General features: G+C 44.5%; 1 protein-coding gene across 2 annotated transcripts; it reads right to left on the minus strand.

The window, feature by feature from the left end:
* Nucleotides 1-1,421: 1,421 nt before the first annotated feature.
* CDHR4 (cadherin related family member 4) lies at nt 1,422-24,499 on the minus strand. Of its 2 annotated transcripts, XM_081851208.1 has the most exons (20): nt 24,248-24,499; nt 23,485-23,505; nt 22,377-22,558; nt 21,454-21,616; nt 20,745-20,836; nt 19,964-20,059; nt 18,971-19,074; nt 17,694-17,830; nt 17,356-17,539; nt 16,377-16,530; nt 15,948-16,050; nt 11,635-11,841; nt 10,805-10,944; nt 9,787-9,925; nt 7,690-7,904; nt 6,493-6,632; nt 6,108-6,149; nt 4,054-4,138; nt 3,454-3,487; nt 1,422-1,894 (listed from the first exon to the last, which is right to left on the minus strand). In XM_081851208.1, the coding sequence occupies exons 1-20, from the start codon at nt 24,378-24,380 to the stop codon at nt 1,839-1,841; spliced, it is 2,427 nt and encodes an 808-aa protein (XP_081707334.1). In that variant the 5' UTR covers nt 24,381-24,499; the 3' UTR covers nt 1,422-1,838. The 2 variants fall into 2 exon arrangements, with proteins under 2 accessions (XP_081707334.1, XP_081707335.1); XM_081851209.1 differs by lacking the exon at nt 23,485-23,505.
* Nucleotides 24,500-24,646: the final 147 nt, after the last annotated feature.

A 24,646-nucleotide genomic window follows, 5' to 3' on the forward strand; every position in this document is an offset into this window, starting at 1 on the left:
TCTGATGATTTGTGCCCATTATGCTATTGGGTTGGCCAAATGTATTTCTGGTTTCAATACTGTTTGTGCCTGCAAAAGTTTTGGGGAGGTCACACTGCTTCATTTCCAGTCTGTGCATGTCCTGTAGCATCCAGCTGAAGACCTGTTACTTTTCATACCACATTCCTGTATGATTGGGGTGGGGGGGTTGGCCCATTGCACTAGAGTGCCCTTCTAGACAATAATAGTGTGATAACACTGGGGAAGCATCAAAAAACAACTAATAAAGTGGAATAATGTGCCAAGCATAAATTCACCACTAAAGCAGTGTTACTGTGTTTTCGCCATGTTGCAGAATACACCTGCCCAAAACCTGCTCTAGTCTGCAGAGGTCCTATGTGACTCTGCCCCAGGGTGTTCACAGCTTTCTAGCCAGTAGGGCGTCTTACAGCTTGGCAACTTAAGAGCAGTGAGGAAAAAGAGAAATAGGGAATCTATGCCAGGTGGCCTCTGCTCAGCAGAGGTTTTGAGCTCTAGCTTCTTGTTCCATTGCACTGCTCTTATGTGTGAGAGACGAGTATGTGGTTCTGCATAGCTAATGCAGAAACAAGGGGGGCTTTTTGAAACTAACTGGAACTAAAAAAAACCCGCTTCCAGCTTTCACTTCTTGATTGAAGCTCTCATTTATTTGTCATTCTGGGGTAACCAAAGGTTATACCTGTGGTTCCCATGGCCCAGCTCACCTTACCTCAGCCAAGAGAATTTAAAAGGGAAGACAGATACACAAATGGGGCATCCTGATGTTATAGAAATGTCCCTGCAATAGAGCTGTCAGCAGATTAAGGTGTCCTTCTTTGATCAACTCTCTGTATGTAACAAATGGGAGTGATTAACTGGTTTACTAAGTGTCATTGAACACTCCTTAACATTCCAAATGCCATCCTCTATATATAACACATTAGTAATCAATCCTTGCAGTTGTATGCTTCATGGGAGGGTGTCCAAGTTTCTTCTGACCCACCTCACACATGAAAATTGTTGTCAGTGTTCAGTGTGGTTTGATGGTAACATGTCATCAAATTCAGGAAACATCATGGTGCACAAAATAATATGATGCTCTCAATACCACACATGCCAATTTAGGGCATTTTGTTCAGGGAGCTGGGTCAAGAGACAATGATTCATTTGATGTTAAGGGCAAGCCACAAGGCTGGCTCCAAGTTGGGGTGGGTTTTTTTTTGGGGGGGGAGCTATTAGGAAAGACGCACCCAATAGGCTCTGCTCTCCTCCTCTTATTTTAAAGATAACATCTTAGCTCTTCTTAGAACATAATGGAAACACACAAATTTAGAACTTGCTCTTTGACCTGTTAACCTCCCTACCCCTAGTATTAGATATTTTGGAAATGGTTGTGCTAACTTAGTAGTTAGTCAAAGAAAGGCTTTCTATACACAATCAAAGGCACATCCTTTATTATGGCACAATTTTCACAGAGAACATAAGAACACAAGAGCCCTGCTGGATCAGAACAAAGTTCTAGAGCAGGGTAAGAAACAAACGTAGCAACCCAAGTTGTCAGATCTTGAAGTTTATCAGATGAAGACTAGCAGGAGGAAAACAGCTTGCCAGTGAAGAGGCTCTTAGAGGCTTCTCTGATTCCCCAGGAACATGCACAAGTCAATGTAAACAATTAGGGGCACGTGATAGGAAAGGCTAGTTGCCAGCCCAACATAAACAGCAGGTAACAATTTTTTATATGTATATGTAAATAACAGTATTGGTGCTGTGCAGAAAACCCTGTTTCTCCTTTTTATCTATGTACACCTGTGCCTCGCTCCTTAAGATGGAATAGGGCATACTCACACCCAGCGCCGTGCTCCAGTGCTGCTGTCAAACAGGTAATATTGGCCAGTGACTAGGGACATAAAACAAGGAACAACATTTGTCCAGTTTAGCTCCACGTCCCCATCCTTTGCCTTCTCCATCTGCCCAACAACAATCCCACACTGTGCACTCACACTGTCTCTGCTTCAATACTTCTAGCCTGTTTTCTGCAATGGTTTCATTCATGCCTGATTTTGTATGAAATAAATTTTTTTTAAGCTACAAACGTGGAGGTTATAAGTGGCCTTGCTCTGTGGCATCTGTAGTTCATACCTAGCATTTGTTTCATTTGGAACCTTCAAACTTCCCAGTTATGGCATCCTACAGGGATCTACACAGCCTGATAATATCATTAGACCCACATGGTTCTCAGTCTGTCATCTTTGCCAGAGAGCCAGTTATAGATTATGGGTTCGCTGACTGCTATGACATGTAATCTTTCTGTCTTATTGCAGATCCAGGTCATCAAGCCTGAGCTTTCACAGCCGCCATGAACCACTATTGGCAGGATTGGCAGCAACAGCAGCAGATATGTTCTGTGCTTATGATAATATTTCATGCCCCTGCTAATTATGCTGTTTTGATTGTGCATTTTATATGTGACTTCCTTTAGCAAGGTTTTATTTTGAATCTTATAAGTTCATATTTTAGTTTCCTGGTCATTATGCTGCTTTGAATGTATACTTGACTTTCTTCTGTAATATTTTATTCTGGATTGTTTTATTTGATGTTTTAATGTGGGTTGTAAACCGTTTTGAGTTTTTTTGTTAAAAATATAAAACGGTTTCTCCTGAAACCATGCCCACCTCTTAATCAGGTGGCATCATCCCACTGAGCAGCTGGCATCAGCTGATGAATGGGGCAAATTGATCCCTAAAGAAGCAGGACTGAACCACCCACTTTTAAGCTGCTGAACTGCAAGGTATGGCTGAATGTGCCTGTTCCTCGTGGGAACTGATGTGTACAGTTGGTTCCTGTAGTAAGTAGTATTGGCTTCCCCAACATCAGTTGATATGCAAAGAGGTCAGCCCTGCCCAGTTCAGATATGCTCCCAATCCCTGCAGAAAGCAAAATTGCTGAGGTGTGGGGAAGTCAACCCTGCACTCTTCCAATGCAGGAGGTTGTGGCATTATTGCCCCTTTAAGTCTGGTTTATGGGAATGGGTTAGAACCTCAGAAATTATGAGCTTACATACAGCTGTCTCTCGTTAAGGTTTCAAGGCCGGTGTCACAAGGTAATTAGGTGGAAGAGGTGAATGCCCACCTGTCAACTATCCAACAGTATGATAATGTCATGTGACTGATGGGTTGCCCTACTCACCTGTCAAAATTGGTCTTTGGTGTTGGGTCCAGAAAAGGATCTGGCTCACACAATCTAAAAAGGTTGTGTTCTCACCCATGTGCTAATGAAATCAGCTCTAGCTGAGGGAAGCATGGCATGGCCGTTCTTTCAATGACATGAAAAAACATGTGCATGTCGCATTGATTGCTTGATGATTGATAAACTGATTGAACTGCTATACTGTCCCCATGCTATACACCCCATGAGAGTGCTTTGAAACAATTACTAAACAATGGAGAATGAGCTTACCAGGGTCCTGGGCACGACCATCAAATTGGAGTTGCTACAGCAAGAGAGGAAGAGAAATAGATGAACTAACGTTATAATCATAGTCCCAACCTTGGGTACCAAGGGCAAGGAGCACTATGAGGGAAGGAAAGCTGCTTTTGAACTGAGCATTTCACCAAGTAGGCAGTCTGCACATTTCTGGATCCCAATGGACACAAGACATGCCAGGCTCTATGTCATGCTCTATAGATTGTACACTGTTAAAACAAGTATGGTTGGTCACAATCTAGAAACATTAGCACACAGTAGAGTGTCACACAGCTACTGCTGAGCATAAAATCCCTGACAAACTCATGGCCCCATATCAGTTTAGACCACTCTCTCCCAACCTGGTGCCCTCCAGATGCTTTGGACTATAACTCCCATCATCTCTCATCACGGGTGATGCTGGCTAGGGCTGATGGGAGTTGTAGTCCAAAACATCTAAAGGGCACCAGGTGAGGAAGGCTGCTCCACACATGGAAGTGCAGAATTGCCACAATTGCTGGTGACTGATAGCAGCATGTAGAAGCAAGCTAAGTACAAACCAACTGGGGAAATTGAAAGTGGACTATGCCCTACCAGACTCAGTGGCTCAGTGGAATCTTTCCCTTTCTCCTTGCTTGGCTCTTCTGTTGTGACGTAATTTCTTTCCACTCCTTTGTCCCTACAGAATGAGAAATGTGGATCAGAAGGAACTCAGCATCCTTGTGAGAGTCCATCAAGGCTAATGGCAGACAAAGCAATAGTCTGGATTAATCATTAAGATGAAGCTCTGCTCCACTGCAGGGAAACCAGGCTGTGTTATTATTAGGCTTAGCCCTCCCAAATCTGCCCAATTAACTCTGCCAGCAGCATCTATAGTGAAGGCTTTGGACAGCTGAGAGAGGCCCATTCTTGAGAGCTGCATAGGCCTTCAGTCTCTTGCTGGCCAAGGAAACCGTAGTTCACCCTATTGCTTCTGATATATTAAGGCTGGATACAGGAGTTATAAGAGCTTATCACTGAGAGTGACCAGAGGTGTGTGTTTTGACAGTGAGCACCTCACACAAGTTCAGTAGAATTCAAACTTCCCTGTTTGATGAAAGAGACAGAGAGAAAAAGAGAGATAAAACAAGATCCCATAAAGCTGTGAAACCAGGCTCAAAAATATGCAGAACAATGTCTGGTGAAACTTAAAAAGCTGGGAGGCGTGAGGAAACTCCGTAGATTTCCTCACAGCCATATGGTGAGGCTTTGGTGCACAGCATAGCTCATTATGTTTCTCTCCATGACTGGGAGAAGCAGCAGAATGATGGCAAATGAGCAAATTTAATGAATCTGCATAAAGAATGAGGAGTGATATAATTTGTTTTTCTTAGTGCAGTTTTTGCATTGCTAAATTGGCACAGAATTTTGACAGTCTGTATTTGCTGTATATACATAAAGTCCCTGAATGTTGAACAAACTATGAAACCCACCCCCCACCATAGCAATGACATCAGCTGGGCCCTTACAAGTAGTATGTGGTCAGTGGCTGTTATAACTCCATCTTCTTAGCTGAGATGTGCTTCAGCTCATTTCTGTACCTCCTACAAGACTTTGCCCTGTAAGACAGACCCTTCCAAGGGGTGGGGTGGCTAGCTGGGGTCTCAGCCTGTGCGAAGCCTCTAGAGGGGCGCTTCTGTTTTTGGAACTGTGTGTGAAAGAGAAATCCTGAAGAAGGTTGCTCTCCAAGCAAAGATGAAAAGGGGAAGTTTTGTTGCTTTTTTCTTTTGCTTCCCACAACATCTCAGAGATCAATTAAAAGAGCTCTCTCTCTCTCTGTGTGTGTGTGGATCTAAAAGACAACATACATGTTTGCACCATGTGAATACATAAAGAAGGCACTGCTGCATACAATCAGCTATAAAAACTGAGTCCTCTTCATACTGAAAATAAAATACCTGCAATGGAAGAAATGTGATGCTGGCATATGAAGCACTTTGTATTTATCCCGTCCTGTAATTTGGAAGGAAAATGTAGCCAATCCACTTTAAATTATTTAATTGCAATGGTTCAGCATCCAGCATATTTTTAAGGAAACCTGTGGAGTATTTATTCTTTTATTTCACTATTTAGAACCTTAAACTGCAAGTCTTTACTACTCAGAAGTAAGTCCCACTGAATTCAATGCAGCTTACTCCCAGGTAACTGTGATTGCAGTCTTATACTGCAGTCTTAAGCATTTTTACTCAGAAGAAGTAAGTCTCACTGAGTTCAATAGGGCTTATTCTCTGGTATGTGCCCGATCATTATCACAGCTTCCATTGTTGTTGTTGTTGTTGTTATATCATACAGTCATAATACTTCTTATAATTCCTCAGATCATCTATTACTCTCTGAGGAGATCTACTTAAGGCTGAATGAAAGCCAGATACACACACAGACAATTTTACTATTTGGAGAGATTGTCTCTTCTCCAGCCTCTTTCAAACTACTTTTTATTCCCTTTATGAAGAAATGTGTTGAGGTGTGTGTGTGTAGGGGTACGTGACAAACTGGGTCTTTGACCCGAGTAACAGAAAGCCTAGTTTCGGCCCTGTCCAAGTGATGCCATGAAAATCAACACTCCCCCAAGTTGCACAAGGCTCTGTGTCATGGATACGGGTTCTTACTTGTTCTGCAGTAGGGGCTGAGATGTCTCTCCTGGTGCTTTCCTGAAATACAAACAACAGTGAGAGTTCTGAGAAGGTACTTAGCAAGCCAAAATGTTCCTTGAGCTCAAGAGGGCAAGAGAAAGGTTTTGGTGGCATGCAACAGATTGTAAAAGCTCACATTTTTCAAGGTAGCAGGGAGGGCAATAGAGCATTGTCTATGGGATCAGTTCAGGCTCTTTCTTGTTAAAACGATTGTTCATATTTGGTTATAGATTCGACAGGTCCCCTTCCAGAATATGCCTGGGTAACAGCCACTGCTAATGAAGACACCACTGACATCAAAGCTGAGTCAGGAATTGATATGAAATAAGGTATAGATAGAGAAGTTTCACTGGAAACTCACCTCCAGCAGAGTCGCCAGAACAATAAACCCAAGGCAGAAAGGAGGAGAGCTCCAGTGAGCGTAAGAACCACCACGAACCAGGGATCTGGTGCCCAGTACCTCAGAGTTCTGTGCAAAGTGATGGGCTCCTTGGGCACTGTCTGAAATCAAAACAACACAAATCTAGTATGCAGAACCACACAAGCTCAGGCTTGTCAGACTCCACTTGAGAAAGCCCATCAAGTCATTGGAACAAGTGGAATTATTCAAATCTAAACCTTCCCATAATTTTTTCTCAATCTGTTCCTTCATCAATGAGTGGGGATGCTCTTAACCTGTAGTAAGAGGCTACTGGACTAACTAAGCCCTTCTGACCTGTTGACAATGTACTGAATATTTTTCCAGCATGGCATGCCGTGAAATAGATTTATTCCCAAATTATGATTAATGGAGGCTGCATACCCATGTACTCCCTGTTCTAAAGGTTCTTAAAAGCATTTTCACTTGAACCTGGGAGCTGCTACTATTGACTCATGGGAATATTATTCCAAAATATTTACCAAAGCATTCTGCACCAATAGAAGCTTCCAAACCATCTTCAAGTCCAGCTTTTCATAAAGTGTGTTATTATGAGGATGAAGTAAGATGTCCCATACTCATGAATGCCACTCTCAACTTGGGCACTCTAGCAATTATTTCATCACGTCTGCTCTGAAAAAAAGTCCTGGAACTGTGTGTTCTCTGTTCTCACTGCACTGCAAATAATCAATGGATCTCAGTGACTACTCAGAAACACTGAACAGTAAAGAGTTAAAGGTGGAATGTTGCTATAGTCCATGCAATAATTGCAACTCAGCAGAGCTAGCAGCCATCCCTTGCTACTCTGAGATCACACAGTCACTAATTTCAATTTCCAATTCCAATGTCTAATTTCAGATGATCCAGGTGGCTTCCAAATGCTGTCAAATTCAAATTCAAGGTGTCAAATGCTGCTAAAAGGTCAAGTCATATTAGGAAGGTCGCATTCACCTATAAATGGAACTTATTAAGTAACTTATTAAGCTACCATAATGCAAGCAAGCACCCTATAGCAGACACACTTCATAGCCCAGGGAAAGAGCTGTGGGTCTAGGGGCCCTGGTGCAAGTGTGACTACTCCTGTGAATCAGATTGACTCAAGGCTTCCTGGCAACAGCATGTCCTTATCTGCCCCCTCACCGTGGTGGTGGTGGTAGTAGTAGGCACTGTCGTGGTCCAGGGAGTCACGTAAACGAGAACGGTGGCGGTGGTGCTGAAGCGAGGTGTGCTCCCACCGTCTGTCACTTCCACCAGCAGCTCAAAAGTGAGGGGATCAAAAATGCCAGGACGGTCATAGGAGAAGGTATTATGGAGCATACAATTTCCGTTCATGCGAAAGCGCCCATTTGTGTTGCCTGAAAAAGAGGGAGGGGAGCACATCTACACTGCAAACCTTACTTACATCAGCTGTATATCACTTTAACTTGTTTTGGCTTCCCCCAAAAGAATCATCGGAATTTTGTAAGAGTATAAGGAGGTCCATTTGAGCTCCAAAGCCTGCTTCACATAACTACAGTTCTCAGGATGTCCTAGGACAGTGGTTTAGTGCACTTCAGAATTTAAGTGCAAGCGTTCATTATTAGCTGTCATAGACTGGGGGCGGGGGATACATTGCCATGACCCAAAGTAGAGTCTAATTCCCCCCCCCCCACTGTGCTGATTTATTTATAAACAGCATACAGAACAGCAGTTCAAAGCCCAATACCAGTTTATTAGGATAAGTGTGACTGTAGACCTATGCATAATTACCTGGGAGTGAACTCATTGGTGCTTACTGCATAGGTGTAACTTGTAAAACACATCTGAGCTGAGATGTAACTTTCAGTTTTCCATTGTGAATGCAAACCATCTATCTAAATTGTAACCATTTACCTGCTAATGTGAAGCAGGAATCTACTCAAAGAAAAAGAGAGAAGTATGTAGCCTCTGTGCAATTATTTTCCTCGTTCTCTGATCTCCTCCCATGGTGATCTGTCAAACTTGAAAACCTCATTATCACCTAGTCCCAGTGGCGTAGCGTGGGGGGTGCCGGGGGTGCCAGCCGCACCAGGCGCAACATCTGGGGGGGGGCGCGAGTCCAGAGGGCCCAGCCCCGTCGTGCCCTCGGCCCGCCCCTATTGTCAGAGCGGCCGGCCAGCCTCCGCCTGCTCCTACCTTGCCCACCCGAGGACTGCGGTAGCGCCCGCCCCCGTGGCCACCTACCCCCGCCTCGCCCATTCGCTTGCTTCCCTCGGCCCCGCCTCTCTCCGATGGCCGCGGGGGTGTCCTGCTCGGCGGCGGCGCCTTTTTTCAGGAGGTAGGGAGGCTGGACGGGGAGGTGGGGTCGGAAGCGGGCAGAGAAGGAGGGGAGCTCGTAGCCAAAAGGGCTGCGCCGGCCGGCAAAGGGCCGGGGAAAGTTTGGAGAGGAGAAATGCACCGTCATGATTTCCCGGTGGAAGCGGCAGGATTAGGGATGGCGAAGCGTAATTACGCACGAATTTCGCTGGGTGAGAGCTTGGGGGATCGATCGGCCGAAATGGGAATCAATTGGAATATGAGAAAGAGAGAGAGAGGGGGGCCATCATTCATAGGCATAGATTTGTAGGGTATTGGGGCGCAAATCCACGGGTTAGGGGGCGCAAATTACTTGCCTTGCCCCGGGTTAGGGGGCGCAAATTACTTGCCTTGCCCCGGGTTAGGGGGCGCAAATTACTTGCCTTGCCCCGGGTGCTGACAACCCACGCTACGCCGCTGCCTAGTCCACTTGGCAGAGCAATGAGAACCAGTCAGTTATTCCTGGCACTCTGGCAGGTTATGCCATTGCTCCAGCTCTGAAAGAAGCTCCAGAACTATGCATTCCCTCCTTCTCTACACCACTGACCTGAGGAGGAAGGACTATTAAACCTGCTTAAGTGTATGGTGCACACTCAATATTTGCCATCAGAAATGCAACCTAGAGCGGTCCCTTGCTGCCCTCTTTGCATAGGCTTGCACTCTCAGGCAGACCTTCTCATGTTTTCTGCTGCTTCAGTTCTGCTTTGAGAGTTCCAGCTTCAGCACACCATTAAGTTCCTGTTTTCCAGCCCATACATACATCCCTCCACTGACGGCTATCTAGCTCAAACAGTAGCCCATATCTGCTAAATCCACCTCTGTCCTTCAGCAGCTTCACTCAGGAGTTGGAACCAAAGAATGTCACAGTTTAGAGTAGCCTCTTTGTTGCCTATTCCCTAGGACTCTGCCTCAGCCATTCCATACCTCCAACAATCCTGTAGGCGAGTTCACTTCGTTCATTTTTTTCCGTGCATTGCAGATTAGTGACACACGTAGTACTTGTGGAAAGTATGAAACTCTGATAAAAGGGTGGATTACACACAGGGGGCTCATCATTTATATCCTAGGAGCAAGGAAAGGGGTCGTGTTTATCGGCACAGAAGTCCTGGAAAGGATTGTTCCCAAACTCCCATCTCCCATTTGCAATTATCACTGGTGCTCCAAGAAGCGAGGTTCCATGCAAGGACCCCTTCATGTGCTGGGCTTCTCACATTACCCGAAGTGTTAAGAAGCAATTATAACCCATGCTTTTGCAGCATTCTGTGTGAACCAAGCAACAGCCAAAAGATGGCATAGAGCAGGTGTCTACAGAACACAGCACTTGATTTTGGCAGGAAAGGGTTTACTTTCTGCAATTTCATTTCCCAAAGTTCATTTCAGATTCCGGTCTGAGCCAATGAAAGAATAATTTAATGTCTTGAATGCTAGGGCCTCAGTGGGTTGATCATTTCATTACCCATAAAACTACCCATTGGCACCAAGGGGAGCTTCCCTTTTGGGGCAAAAAAACTGTTTTGAGGACCATTGATATCCATTAGGACTATGACCTAGGAAGAAACAATTAAGCAACTTTCACTGTATACTGAGGTCAGGATCCTGAGCAGGCTGTTAACAGCTGCTGCATGTACTGTAGTTTTATTTTTATTTTATTAAAAAAAAAATTCCCAGTTTTTCAAATTTTAAATAGTAACCATCAAATTTGATCACATACACAATTATTTACACTTCCCTATTCCCCTTCCTTGGTTTTTTATACAAACATTTTCAAACTGCATTTCCTCCTTAACTCAACTTCCTCCTTAACTTGTAAAAAGTGCCGATTCTGCCAATCAAAGTGGTTGAGTGGACACATGTGGGGTAAGGTGATCTCATAGATGACCTAGTCCCACTCAAAGCTTTGCAACAACCTCACTCTACTCACCCACCTGCCAAGTCCAGTTACCTGCACATTAATGGTGATGTTACACAGACTTGTCTTCGGCGATTCAGGATTTACGCCATTATCAAAGTCCCTTAGGTGGATGACCAAATGATATGACTTCTGCTTTTCATAATCCAGTGGTCCCAACACATAGAGCTCACCTGTGCCACAAAGATAAAATTGTGCGTTTATACTACAGTGGTACCTTGGGTTACATACGCTTCAGGTTACAGACTCCGCTAACCCAGAAATAGTGCTTCAGGTTAAGAACTTTGCTTCAGGATGAGAACAGAAATCGTGCTCTGGCAGCACAGAAGCAGCGAGAGGCCTCATTAGCTAAAGTGGTGCTTCAGGTTAAGAACAGTTTCAGGTTAAGAACGGATCTCTGGAATGAATTAAGTACTTAACCTGAGGTACCACTGTACTTTGTAATAACGGCCACTCCCAGGTCCATATTCACAGCTGCCAAAGCTGAATCCCCACTTCCATTCTTCCACCCCTTTGATGCGAGTATGGTAGATAGTTAAAAGGGTGTTAAATGATATGCTTGAGATGATCTTGAGTATGGGCCTTGGGAAAGTAGAAGGCAAAGTGTTGTGAAGCATGGGCCATTATTCCCTAGTAAAATCCTCTGGAGTTCTCTAGGCTGATGGGATCAGTCCCAATCTGGGTGTGTGTGAGAGGGAGGAACCTTCACCTAAATCAAAATGCAAGAAAGCCCAATTAAGTCAAGAGCTGAAGAATAAACCCAGACAAGTGGTGTGTTATATAAAACCAGGGAAGTAGGGCTAAGAGCAGGTGACATAGGTTTACCTGGATACGTCATACAGGATTCCAATCCCCTTCCTTACCTGAGCGACGGCCAATGTAGAAAACAGAATCCTCTGAACCCAGGATGCTGTATATGATGTTGTTGAAAGGATAGTCTCGGTCAGTGCCATTGATGCTGCCAATGAAGTATCCAAAGGCTGCATTTTCTGGAACACTAAAGAATTGCCTTGAGCACTTTGGTTTGTATTCATTCACTCGGCTTACTGTCACCAACACCTGCACTGTGGCTGCAGGGGACAGAAACAAATCTGAGAAGCCTGCGTGACTAGGGACACTTTCAGACTTACTATTTTACAGGTGAGATTCAATCACATACCGGCAAATTCAAGTTGCACAGCTACAGTTGATTTGATGCTCTTGCACAACACCTCCCCCACCCCTGGGGAAAAATCCTAGATTTGTTGTAGTAAGGAAAGTGATGTGGAAATGCACTGGGAATTATGGGATAAATACTGCCTGATATGACATAACCTCCCCATTAAAAAAAATCAGGGAGAATACTCAAGGAAATGGATGTCATAGCAACTCCCCATATAATTTGTACAAACCAATCAGGATGCTCAATAAATATGGAAGCAAAATCTCGAGCTTCAGGAGGCGTTGGCTAAGCATTGGCTAGGAACTGAGAAACCAGCCTACATAACCATTAGCAAAATGCCCGGCTCAAATTGTACAAGATAGCTGCAGGCTTGCAGGTTTCAACTTTAATTTAAACCCAGTTACATGTAACCAGAGGAAGTGGGGTCTGATTTTTCAAGCAAGAGGGATGTGTGAACAGAGCACTGCATACCTGTCACTTACCTCCCTGTAGTCTCTCTTGTCAAGGTCTTTTGCCCCAGCTGGGAGGTAGCCCTTGCGTAGAGGTACTCAATACAAACACACACACCCCATATACCTACCCCATTCACTTTAAAAACTGTGTCCCTCTAAACACTGCTTGAAATGTGATTGGGGCAGATCCAGATTTAAACCAATTGGTCATCACCTCGTGTGTAGTTTTAATTATTTGGTGATGGGCCAGAATCTGGTGTGGTATGGCTCTCACAACCACCCAGTCAAAGAGCTCACTGTTTTGTTCTTACAACCTGCCTCCGTGACCCTCATCTAGCCGGTTTATACACTTATATATTCAATGTTTGCAATTATTAGACATTAACTGTCTATGAACACATCGTGGATACCACATTTCTCTGCACATTCATTTTAACTGTTTTTAAAAATCCAGAAAATTTTCCGAACAATTCTCATGTTTGTGTGCTTTAATTATTTCCATTTTATTGGATGTTTGTCAGTTTGCTATTTGTAGTGTGAAGTATGTGTCCCTTTGAGGGTGGTCCGTGCTGGGCTTTCTGTTTGATCCTCTGTTTATTTTTTGACACAGACCACATGCAGTTGTTGCTTGTCCATGACAAATTTGTTTAGTAACAGTCTGCCTTCATGTACCACAGAAGACGTTTGTGGGACTTCTTCTAAGGTCAAATCAGCCAACAACTGTAGTACATGACTGTAGTCAACAGCCCTGTAGTACATGACTTACATTTTCTCTATCAAGAAATATCAACACAAGTCATTATTATCTTCTTTATGCTATTGATAAAAGTATGATTATTTATCAACCAGCCACAAGTATAAGGGCAGATGATTTGCAGAATTTCTACAGCTGCTTTGAAAGTTTCCCTTATTGTTTAGCCATGACTTTTATGGTATACAATAATTGGTGGTTCTTATCTTCCTGTACGCCCAGGACACAATCAAATTAACAATAAGCACACTGATTTCAATGCAGGGTGGCAGGCATAGTCTTATGTCATGTTCATTGAATTCAATCAAACTTGAAAATACTTTGGTTGGATGGCACCTTTGGTTTTCAGTGGTAACCCGTTAACAAAGTTCATTGTTGAGCTACTACTTGGTTTGTTTTCAGTCAGGTTTTTACAAATTGTTCATTAACCAATGTGGTCAGGCAACTAAAATGTTCAACCTGGAGGCTTCTTCCAACATGTTTTCTTCATTGGAATGCTTTTGAAGGCACTTGGAAAATGTAACAGAAGGATTGGTCACTGTGTCAGTATTTGCTATTCTCTGTAGGGTTGTGGCAAATCAATGTTCACTACACTTTGTTGCCTCTTCAGGCTTGTGCAGAAGTGGAATGTGGATTGCAGCTTCACACAAACACATCCTTTCCTTGTTCAAACATCCCCAAAGGAAGAGATTGTTTGCAAATCTGTTTCTTTATTCCTAGTAGATGGCTGTATCAAGATGGGCCCACGATATGGGTGGCCAAGTCAGGTGAGGTGGTACGGAGAGGATGCTCTTAAGAACAGAGCAAAATGGTAACAATCAAGGCTGTGTATATTCTGTGATTCCACTTTTGCACTAAAGAAGCACAGAATGTGGGCTCAGAATTTAGCACCCTAAGGCTCTTACAGCACCAGCCTAACTATGACTACACAGAGGTAAGTCCTATTGAATTCAGTAGGGCTTACTCCTGGGTGAATAGGGTTAGGATTGCTGCCTTAGATTTCTTTTCTTTTTCTTTTTTAATTAAGGGAGATTTCTAGTTCATCAGGCTGCAAAGTACAGAATCATAGAGTGACAGAATTGGTGCTTCAAAGGTCTATAGCCCAACCCCTCAGCTGATGCAGGAAACTGTCTGCTACAGCATCCTGGACAGATGGCCAGCCAGTCTTTCCTTAAAAGCCTATAATGAAGGGGAGCCCATCACCTTCCAAGGCAACCTGTTCCACTGTCAGGTGGCTCACAGGGTGAAGAAGTTATTCCTAAAGTTTAATCTAAATTTTATTTTATTGAAATTTGAACCCATTGTTCAGGTCCTAAGTCTCTGGAGCATCAGAAAATAAAAGTGCTTCATCACCTATGTGACAACCATTCACATAGTTGAAAGATGGCTATCATATTGCCTCTGAATCATCCTCAAAGTGTCTGGTAAAAATCTCTGAAGCCAGAGCAGAAGCTGAGTAGAATTTGCAGTGGTCAGCAGCTGACAACAACAACAACAACAACTTGTTTTTTTTTATCCTACCCATCTGACTGGGTTGCCCCAGGCACTCTGGGAGGCTTCCAACAGAATATACAAAAACACAACTGAACATAATACATTAAAAGCTTCCTGATACCTGGCTGTATACAGATGTATACAGAAGGTTGTATAATTACAGTGGAACCTCGGTTTTCCAGTGTCTCGGAAGCTGAACAATTCAGAACCCAAACGCTGAAAACCCATAAGTGAATGCTTCCATTTTCAAATGCACCTTGGAAGTCAAACGGCTTCTGAGGTGTGTTTCTCCTTTTTTGCAATGGAATTTGCTGACCGCCCATTGTGCCTCTGTTGCTGAATGTTTTGGAAGTCAAATGGTCTTCCGGAATGAATTACGTTCGACAACCAAGGTTCCACTGTATATCTGAAGAATATCTGAAGAATCTGTGCATGCACACGTGTATCTGAAGAAGTGTGCATGCACACGAAAGCTCATACCTAGAACTAACTCAGTTGGTCTTTAAGGTGCTACTGGAAGGAATTTTTTTATTTTGTTTTGACCAAGGTTCCACTGTATCTCTTTGACATCTCCTGGGAAGGCATTCCACAGGGCAGGTGCCCCTACCGAGAAGGCCCTCTGCCTGGTTCCCTGTAAATTCTTGCAATGAGAAAATCACCAGAAGGTACTCAGAGCTAGAGCTCAGTGAGGTCTGAGCTGAGATGGGACTTTGCATAGCTTTTTACATAATATACAAAGGTAAGAGAACTCAAGTTTCTTGGTACAGATTTTGGATTCATAAAAGCCAAAAGCACCCAAGTGGTGTGTGTGTGTGTGTGTGTGTGTGTGTGTGTGTGTGTGTACTAACAGAAGCCAAAGCCGTGAGGTACAAAAGAAATGTATAATGGGGGGGGGGGAATGCTGTCTTCTGCTATAAATCCGAACTTCAACTTCTTATGAAACATATGCAAACAGGCTCATTAAAACACTGTCACTGCCTACTGAACACATACCATCTGGCCTATAATTTAGTTCTGATCCTCAGCAAGTACTTGCTTTGTGCCTGCATTTCACTGGGTTCCTAGGTCCTGGTACTAATCCAGACAACAACCATAAACATGATAGATTTACCTTTGCCAACAGAGAGCTCCAATAACTGTTTCTGCAGCAAGGATTTTACCAGGGGAAGTCACCTCTGCCCTCTGATTCCTACCATACCTTAAAGCAAGCCAATCCAGGAGAGATTTTGCTGAAGTCCTGATTTCCCATGACCTTCTGTGTTCAGTATCAAAGAAGACCAAACCCAAATAACATTTGACTGACAGAGCAGTACGCACTGTTTTGTGGAGGACTTCCATCATCAGTCACTAGAATGGTGGCTTGGTACTGGAAGTTAAGGCTGGCCATAGCTTCAGAGTCACAGTCCAAAGTGGTGTTCACCTGCCAGGACCCAAGGACAGAAAGGTCAGGACCATATGGGCACATCTTAAACTAATAGCATCCTCTGCCAAGGGGAGATGCTTTGTCTGGGAAAATGGTAAACTCATTGTTAATTAGAGATACCACACTCATTATCTCTCAGGTACCCAGAAGTGACTGAATTGGAATTAAGCAGTACCCTGAGACATTTTGCCCTAAATTCTGGCAAAACTGAGAGGATGGCTAGGTATGTTGGAAGCTACTCAACCCTTAAGCCTTGCCCACTCTCCACACTCTTTCTCCCTAACATATCTGATGAAAGAAATAAGTCCATTCCAAGGGCTTACCTGTAGTTCCGAGTGCCTCATTTGGAAGCTATAGGGAGGGCTCTGGCTGCCCTCCATTATTTCGTAGTGAAGCCTATCGCTGCCACTCTCTACATCATTACAAGATGGAGACGGCAGTTGCGTCCCAATGGGGGTCGTCTCTGGAATCTCAGTCCTAGGATTAAGCAGCAATAGCCACAAAGAGTAAAAGATGCAGAAGGGTAGAAATGGTGATTTGAAAGGAGAGAAAAATCTCCTCCTCCCTGCTTTGCCTATGTTTCTCAATAACCTCTTTTAGAGCTGATCACTGATGACAAGACAAACAGAAGCTCAAGCATGTCAAGGCTTCTCCATAGGGCTACTGTTCTGTCAGTGGAAAGAAGACAATTCTTGTGCTCTGATTGCTCTGACTCATTAGCCCTTAAGATCGTTCTTACTTCTGGATCAGGGGTGGGAGACCTGTGGCCCTTCCAGATGTTGCTGATCTTCAACACTCCTCATACCTGTCTGGAGTTGATAGCAGCTGAGGCCAAATCACATCTGGAGAGCCACAAGTCCCCACCACCACTCTAGACCCAATTCTCCTCTCAGAGGCATAGTTAATCCAGGGGTCAGCAAACCTTTTCAGCAGGAGGCCGGTCCACTGTCCCTAAGACCTTGTGGGGGGCCAGACTATATTTTGGAGAAAGAAAAAAAAAGAACGAATTCCTATTTCCCACAAATAACCCAGAGATGCATTTTAAATAAAAAGACACATTCTACTCATGTAAAAACACGCTGATTTCCAGACCATCTGCGGGCCGGATTTAGAAGGCGATTGGGCCAGATCCGGCCCCCAGGCCTTAATTTGCCTACTCATGGTTAATACCCATGGATCCTCTTATACCCTAAATACTGCTATACCCTGCTGTGCATAGCAGGTATGGAGAGACCCTCAAACTCTACATTTCTTTTGCTGGCTCAAGCTTGAGTAAGATCCTTTTGCTCTATGGAGACTTACACAATTACAGCAGGGGTGCACAGAGGTCCTTGCAGGTTCTGCCGCTTTACTGTAATGTTGACGGTGATGGTGGCTTTATCTGTGGGATGCAGCATGTTGTAGGCTTCCACTGTGAGCAGGGTTTCAGTTAGGTCTGGATAGCGTCTCAGATTTAGGTCATACGTGTTCCTGATTATGCCTGTGTCTGCATGCAAGCAAGAGACTGTCTGTGATCATTCAGCTCCTTGAGGGTAAGATGGCTGACATAGTTTGAAGACCATTGTTGATGACCACCACGGAAGGCCCAGCCCTCCCTGAGGCTGTGTGGGTTCCATGCCACATTCCTGGATTCTCCTTACCTGGTTCAATGATGAAATGCCTTGTGGGCAGAGAGGAGATGATCCGGTAAAGCACATTTTCCCCACTGGCATTGACTCTTACAATAGGCTGGAGGGGAATTGTGTTTTCTGATACCGATATTGCTAATGATGACTCCCTAAATCATGAAGAAAAGAGTGTAAGACCCAGGTTCTATAAGCCACCCCATCTACTCATAGTTGAATATTCCTGTTTGGGGATAATACAGGAAGCAGAGCATTAACAGGACAACAAGGACTTTTAGAGTCATGTTGAAAAATAGGGAAGTGAGTTAAGGCTGCTCCATGCAACTCCAACAATATGTGTGGCATCAAAGGGAAGAAAGAGAAAAACACACCTGAATGTCCTCCCTGCTCTATGCTTCCTTCAAAGAATTTGACGTAGTGCGGTGACCCAGTCCCCAATACAATGGTGGCTGGTGGTGTTTCAGAGAAGCTCACACTCCTCACTGCTCTTGTTGTGCTGCCCAGGCCCATGGGACAGAGGAGACAGTAAACCTGTCCTGACACTAGAGGGGATTTGCACAGCTCCCTTACAGCAAGTCAATAATCTCTCCTAATTCAGTTTCTGCTCTCAAATCCAGATCATCTCTACCACCTCTACCACCAGGGACTGGCAGCCACTAGTCAGCAATAGCCTCTCTGGCATGGCACTTGGGTGGGAAAAGCGACACTCCAGGTATCACAGGGACCTGCTGTTTGTCTGCTCAAAAGGCTGTCAGAGCTAGGGCTTTCATTCTCTGGTACAAGTTAATGAGAGGGGAAGTGGATGGGTCCCACATGTGCCCTGGAATGGGGAAGCCCAGATCAGTAGCCTCTTGCCCTGGCTCAAATCTCTGATGGCCTGAATGTACATTCCTTACATCAAAAGTGATTGCTTTGTGAGAAGGCGATATTTTAGAGGTGCCAAAAAAGCACTATTTTAATCCTTTGCAGTGTCACAGAAGTGCAACTCTCAGGTTAAGTGTGACCAGACATGATCTGGGAGCAATGCCCCAGGACTCTCTACTCTGTGGTAAAAGTTTCTTAAGCACACCTTTCTTATGATATTGCATAACCATCAGCGCTGGCGGAACATATTGGGGCAAGTAGCCCATGCCTTAAGTTTATGCTGTGGGGAACTTGGAGCCCAAGAGCCTTTGTATCCCTCTCCCCACTGTTTATTCATAAAAGTGCCCTATACCAGCATATCATAAAATATCAGGGTGGCATATAACCATATAACACCATTAAAAACAACATAGTACAACTCAACTCACGTGAAATTGACTTGCTTGTGGTAAACAGGCAGCACCTTCACTGCCAGAGTCCTGCGGCAGCTTCTCCCACCACTGTCCGTTACCACAATGACCATTGAGAATGTCTGCAGGGAGAACGGCATGGCATGAATTTACAAGCAGAAGGGATAGGTCTAGTCAAAAGCAAGTTCTTAGTATGTTGCTGGGTCCAAGAAGAAGAAGAAGAAGAGTTTGGATTTGATATCCCGCTTTATCACTACCCAAAGGAGTCTCAAAGTGGCTAACATTCTCCTTTCCCTTCCTCCCCCACAACAAACGCTCTGTGAGGTGAGTGAGGCTGAGAGACTTCAGAGAAGTGTGACTAGCCCAAGGTCACCCAGCAGCTGCATGTGGAGGAGCGGAGATGCAAACCCGGTTCCCCAGATTACGAGTCTACCACTCTTAACCACTATACCACACTGGCTCCTAGGGAGGGAAGACTGAAGTGCCACAGAAGCCCCAGGAACAGGAAGGCACAGTGCCTTGAAATGGAGAATGTCGTGTTTTGTCCCTACTGCCTTATCATACCAGGAACTGGTTGAGTCAGCTTTCTCAAGCACTATGCTTTTAGTTACAGTTCTGAATGAGAAGCAGAAACCTGCTGCATGGTTTTTCCCTCCATAAACCGTTGTGTGTGTGTTTTTTAGCATCATTTGTGTGGCCCCATCCAAATGATGCCTTTTAATGAAAAGAGGGCCTGGGGTCAGGGAGGTGGGAGTCACAGGGCTAGGAGGAAACGTCTGGTGAGACAAAGATCCACACCATACACTTAAAGCACATCAAATGAATATTTAAAGTGCAGGTTGTCCTCTGAAGAATCCTGAGGACTGTAGTTCCTCCTTCACAGAGATACAGTTCCCAGCTCCCTTAACAAACTAAAGAACACTTTTGAAAGTGGACAGAGCTGGGGAGTGACATGTTATAAGGACAGTGACATTGGCAGAACATATGCATACAGTAAGCAATGGAACACACCTTGCCAGCTTGCTCGCGACTGAAACCCATGGCAGGTGCCAGGACTCTTCCATCTCCAGTTATGATGAAAGGCAGAGAGGCATTCTCTATGGAGAACTGTATAAAAAGAAAATAAAGTTGGCTGGGGAAATTGTTTCTTTAATTGTTTTAAAGAAAATCTCATCTCCTAAGACTTAGAGCCAAAATTGCTATCTTCCCCTCTGCCTGGGACACTGTTAGAATATGCCACCTTCCAAATTCTCAAGCCTTCTCTCCATGGCCAGACACACTACTTGAAAATTCCCTTTACAAGACACCCCCTCCCCAACTATAGGTCAAGGGACCCTTGACCAGTAGGTCCAGTCGTGGCCGACTCTGGGGTTGCAGCGCTCATCTCGCTCTATAGGCCAAGGGAGCTGGCATACAGCTTCCGGGTCATGTGGCCAGCATGACTAAGCCGCTTCTGGCAAACCAGAGCAGTGCACGGAAACGCCGTTTACCTTCCTGCCAGAGCAGTACCTATTTATCTACTTGCACTTTGACGTGCTTCAAACAGCTAGGTTGGCAGGAGCAGGGACAGAGCAACGGGAGCTCACCCCGTCGCAGGGATTCGAACCGCCGACCTTCTGATCAGCAAGTCCTAGGCTCTGTGGTTTAACCCACAGCACCACCCGCGTCCCTCTCCCCAACTATAGTCCTTATTTATTTAAAAGTATTTATTTAAGAATAGTTCATAATGGTTTTATTTTTATTTTTTTAAGTCTTCCAACATTCCTGCTTTTGCAGCAACAAAGGTACTTACAGTCAAGTTGCCTCTGCCTTCTCTCTTCAGTACAATTTGGTAGATGAACTCTCCAGGGCCAACATCCTCTGAAACGCCTACTGGTTTCTCTCCTGCAGCAGTAAAAGAGATGGGAGCAGTCAGACTCTTGCCCTAGTTAGAATCTGCCTCTTTGACAGCACTGGAGCCCTCTGCAGGCTGAGCTTCCCACTGGCACGGGCAGCCCCAGAGTCCCTTCTTCTAGCACTGGCAAGTCTACTATTCAAATCTGCCTCCCCATGGTTGAAAAAAAAACAGCACCCTCCTTGCCATGCAGGATCTGCCACATGTTGCTAGAGAACTCACTGCCTCTCAGTGCCTGGTAGCGAGACCACCACCCCTACCCTCACCACACCGCAGTACTGTACCATATTAAAACTCTTCTCACCATGGCACCCTTGTCAGGGCCTTAGGATGAAATACCAGGGCTATTGTCAAAACAAAATAAAAAAATTCCTTCCAGTAGCACCTTAAAGACCAACTGAGTTAGTTCTAGGTATGAGCTTTCGTGTGCATGCACACTTCTTCAGATTGGTATCTGAAGAAGTGTGCATGCACACGAAAGCTCATACCTAGAACTAACTCAGTTGGTCTTTAAGGTGCTACTGGAAGGAATTTTTTTATTTTGTTTTGACCATGGCAGACCAACACGGCTACCTATCTGTAACCAGGGCTATTGTGATAGCCTTACCTATGTATTCAGGTCCACTGCCACACTCCAATCTGTCTGCTGCAATGACTCGAATGAAGAGCTTAACTTCAACTGGCGTGCCACTTGGGCAACTTGCATTGAATGTCAAAACATACTGATTCACCCGTCTAGCATCCAGGGCAGCACTGGGACTAAGGCTCACCTGGAAGCCAAAAGAAAAAAAAATCTCAGCATGTGTTGCACCTCTCTTCCACATGTTCAATCCTGTTGAACAGCCCAGTGTTGGTGTTGCCATGGGCACCAATCAATAGATGTCCATATGCCAGATAGGTGCCCAGGTGCCAGGTGGGAGGACGTGGCATGTTGGAATGGCCTAATTAAAGTAGCAGCAGCAACTAAAAGTCTCCCCCTTTGCATCCGTCAGTAATATTTGGGGAGTAGTTTTGCATACTTGTGGGAAGGAAAGCAGCTAATTGCTGCTGCTTCATATCGTCCTAATGTAGGCACCAATGCAGTGAAACAGGTATGAAACAGTTTTACACTTGTAGTGAAGACATGCTCTATGCTTCTGCATACTAGTTAAATGTTCACATACATTAAAAATCAGGTTACATTTGCTAAACAAAAGCTGTATTCCATGACACAATACTAGTTAACAAAAATGACACTTAACCTGTTCAATTCTTTTAGTATGTTTAATTGATAGAATTTATTAAACATTCTAGTCCCACAAGAGGCTGGTTCATCTTGATTGGATTGAAATATCTGATGTGCAGTGCAGCAGGACAACAGCACTGTTGACTCACGAATCCCAGTTCAAAAATCCCCACTAAAATGTGTTTTAAAATGCCACGGAGGGAAAGAGTCCCTGTACTCTCATAGAACATGATGGCAGGAAAAGCTTTCCCCTTGCGTACACACACACACACGGAATTGACTACAAATTTATAGGTCTTTTGTACCTCATAGATGTCAGGGGGTACAAAATTTGGCTGATTGAAAAAAGATGTGGTGGGGCTTGTGGTCTTCAGATTTACTGCGGGTGGATCGCTGGAGTCTGTACAGTTGCCGGTGAAGTTGGCCACGGTTGTACCTGGTGTCAAGCTGTCTTCTAGCACCACAGTGTCTGGGATGCCCTCAATCACTGAGACAGAGACAGCAATGAGAGTATTGGTCCCATGGCACCATTAACTACAGCAGAGTAAAGCCCTCTTTGATAAGCATGCATATGACATGGGTAATTTCCATGTTTCTGAAATATAGGCAGCTTGCTTTCATAAATGAATAGTAAAATCATAGAACTGTAAGAGTTGGAAGGGGCCCTGAGGGTCATTATGTTCAACCTCCTGCAATGCAAGAATTGCGATATGGCTCCAAGAACAACTCAGGTAAAATGTCATAAACAAATAAACAAGGCTGAGGATAAAAGAAAGAGAGAAGAAAAAAGATTTGCAAGACACCCAAAAATGGAGGATGAATGAGCAACAGGAACAGATCCTAACAGCACTGATAGTGATCATTCAGCAAACATCAATAAACTGATGCCGTTATGTTCTCAATAGCGGTTTGGAATTGGGCTGTTCATGCATTGTTATTGCTGTGTATGCATTGTTAAATGGTTATGCCAACTCTTTTAACTAACTGTATAAAGGAATATTATTATTTTTTGTATTCATTCAACTCCAAAGCAATTACAGTCTGTCTCTTCTCATCTATAGTGAAGATCTGGCAGCCTAAGAGCAGCCGCTGTTCAAAGGCTTCCTAGGGTACTACAATATTATGTTTGCAGGAGAGGGGCTGCCTTGCTCTGACCGTAGGCAGCTTCCCCCACAGTGTATCATAACAGCATTTTAGGCACTCAGGTGTCTGTATGCCCATCTGGAGGTGCATGTGCTCAAACATACACGCTTGGCTATAACCTATGTTTGCCTGCATTAAGAACAGCCGACTTTGTTTTCACAGCTGTTGTGCATCAAAGCCTGCTTTTGCACTGCATAGGGTGATCTTCCTTCCCCTGCCACTGGTCATAGGTCTGTTAAGTAGGGAAGTGTGGAGGTTTCCTCTCCTTACCTACATCTCCGATGGCTGGATCTAGAGCAGTGGGGTGGGGGGTGGGGAAACACAAGAGAAAATACTGTTATTATCTACCGGACATTCAGTTCAATTAGTGAGCAAACATTCCCTCAGCAAACATACTCCCCAACCAAAAGCAAAGGAGCCTGGGGTTCCCAGATGTTGAAAGAGAGAACTGAGGAAGAAGCAGGTTGTCATATGGAAGAAAAAGCTCTGCCTGTGGAAATGCCACCTTCTACCTGTTATCCCTTGCTTCTGGAAGGAATCATGCATATTTCTGTTTCAGAGAGTACTCAGGCAAACGCATGGACCAATCTCCTCAGAGGGAAGGATTAGGAAACCTTTGACGGACTGGGCTGTGGTAATGCTCTCATGGCGTCTAGGGCTGTCAATTCTTCCCCAGCGCCATGTAGGTAGCCGTGTTGGTCTGCCGTAGTCGAAACAAAAATTAAAAATTCCTTCCAGTAGCACCTTGGTCGGTGCTACTGGAAGGAATTATTTTATTTTTTATGTTACAACATTTTGTGGTTGAGCTGTGACTTTTAATAATACATTGTAAATGGTTGTAACCTTCCCGGGGGCCTCAGGTGAAAAGCTGACTAATACTAACAACAACAACAATAACCCATAGGGACACCAATTCTCCAGTCTCTTGGTTCCCATGTCCTAACAGCGAAATCTAATTTGGGAATGGGGATCCTCTATTGAACAGATATGGAGCAGGAGCTTCATGCATGATGGAGCTGAGACCCCCTCTTACCTATAGTACAGATGCTGAGGAGCAATGTGAGAGGCAAGGGCCACCCTGGTTCCATTTTGCAAGGACGCTCCAGTCCAGCCTGTGTTCTGTGCCTTTGTCTCCCTAAGTTGCCAGGTTGGGTTGCTAAGGACATTGGGCGGGGCAGAGCAGGGCACAGCAAGGCTCAGCTTAGTTATGGGAATTGCCCAGCCCTTCTCAACACATAGTGAGGAAAGCATTTTTTTAAAGAAGAAGAAGAAACCTTGAGGCTACGAGTCAGTCTGGAAAGCACAAAGAGAAAGAGACTGAGGGCTCAACCATACTTACCCTTGCTCTGCTTTTTCTAGGCACAGTGTCCAAACAGGCTTTTTTTCTCATTGGCTTTCAGGTGACCTCTTTATTGAGAATTCAGCCAAATTT

This window comes from Podarcis erhardii, assembly GCF_964252035.2.
Source record: "Podarcis erhardii genome assembly, chromosome: 2".
NCBI classification, from domain to species: domain Eukaryota; kingdom Metazoa; phylum Chordata; class Lepidosauria; order Squamata; family Lacertidae; genus Podarcis; species Podarcis erhardii.

Bases quoted from the DNA above. Each gene is read 5' to 3' on its own strand.
- CDHR4 (XM_081851208.1), bottom strand. From the start codon at position 24,380: ATGTCCTTAGCAACCCAACCTGGCAACTTAGGGAGACAAAGGCACAGA. The intron at 23,506-24,247 runs GTAAGAGGGGGT...CCACTGCTCTAG, and splicing joins CCTCAGCATCTGTACTATAG to ATCCAGCCATCGGAGATGTA. The intron at 6,633-7,689 runs GTGAGGGGGCAG...TTTTGATTTCAG, and splicing joins CTACTACCACCACCACCACG to ACAGTGCCCAAGGAGCCCAT.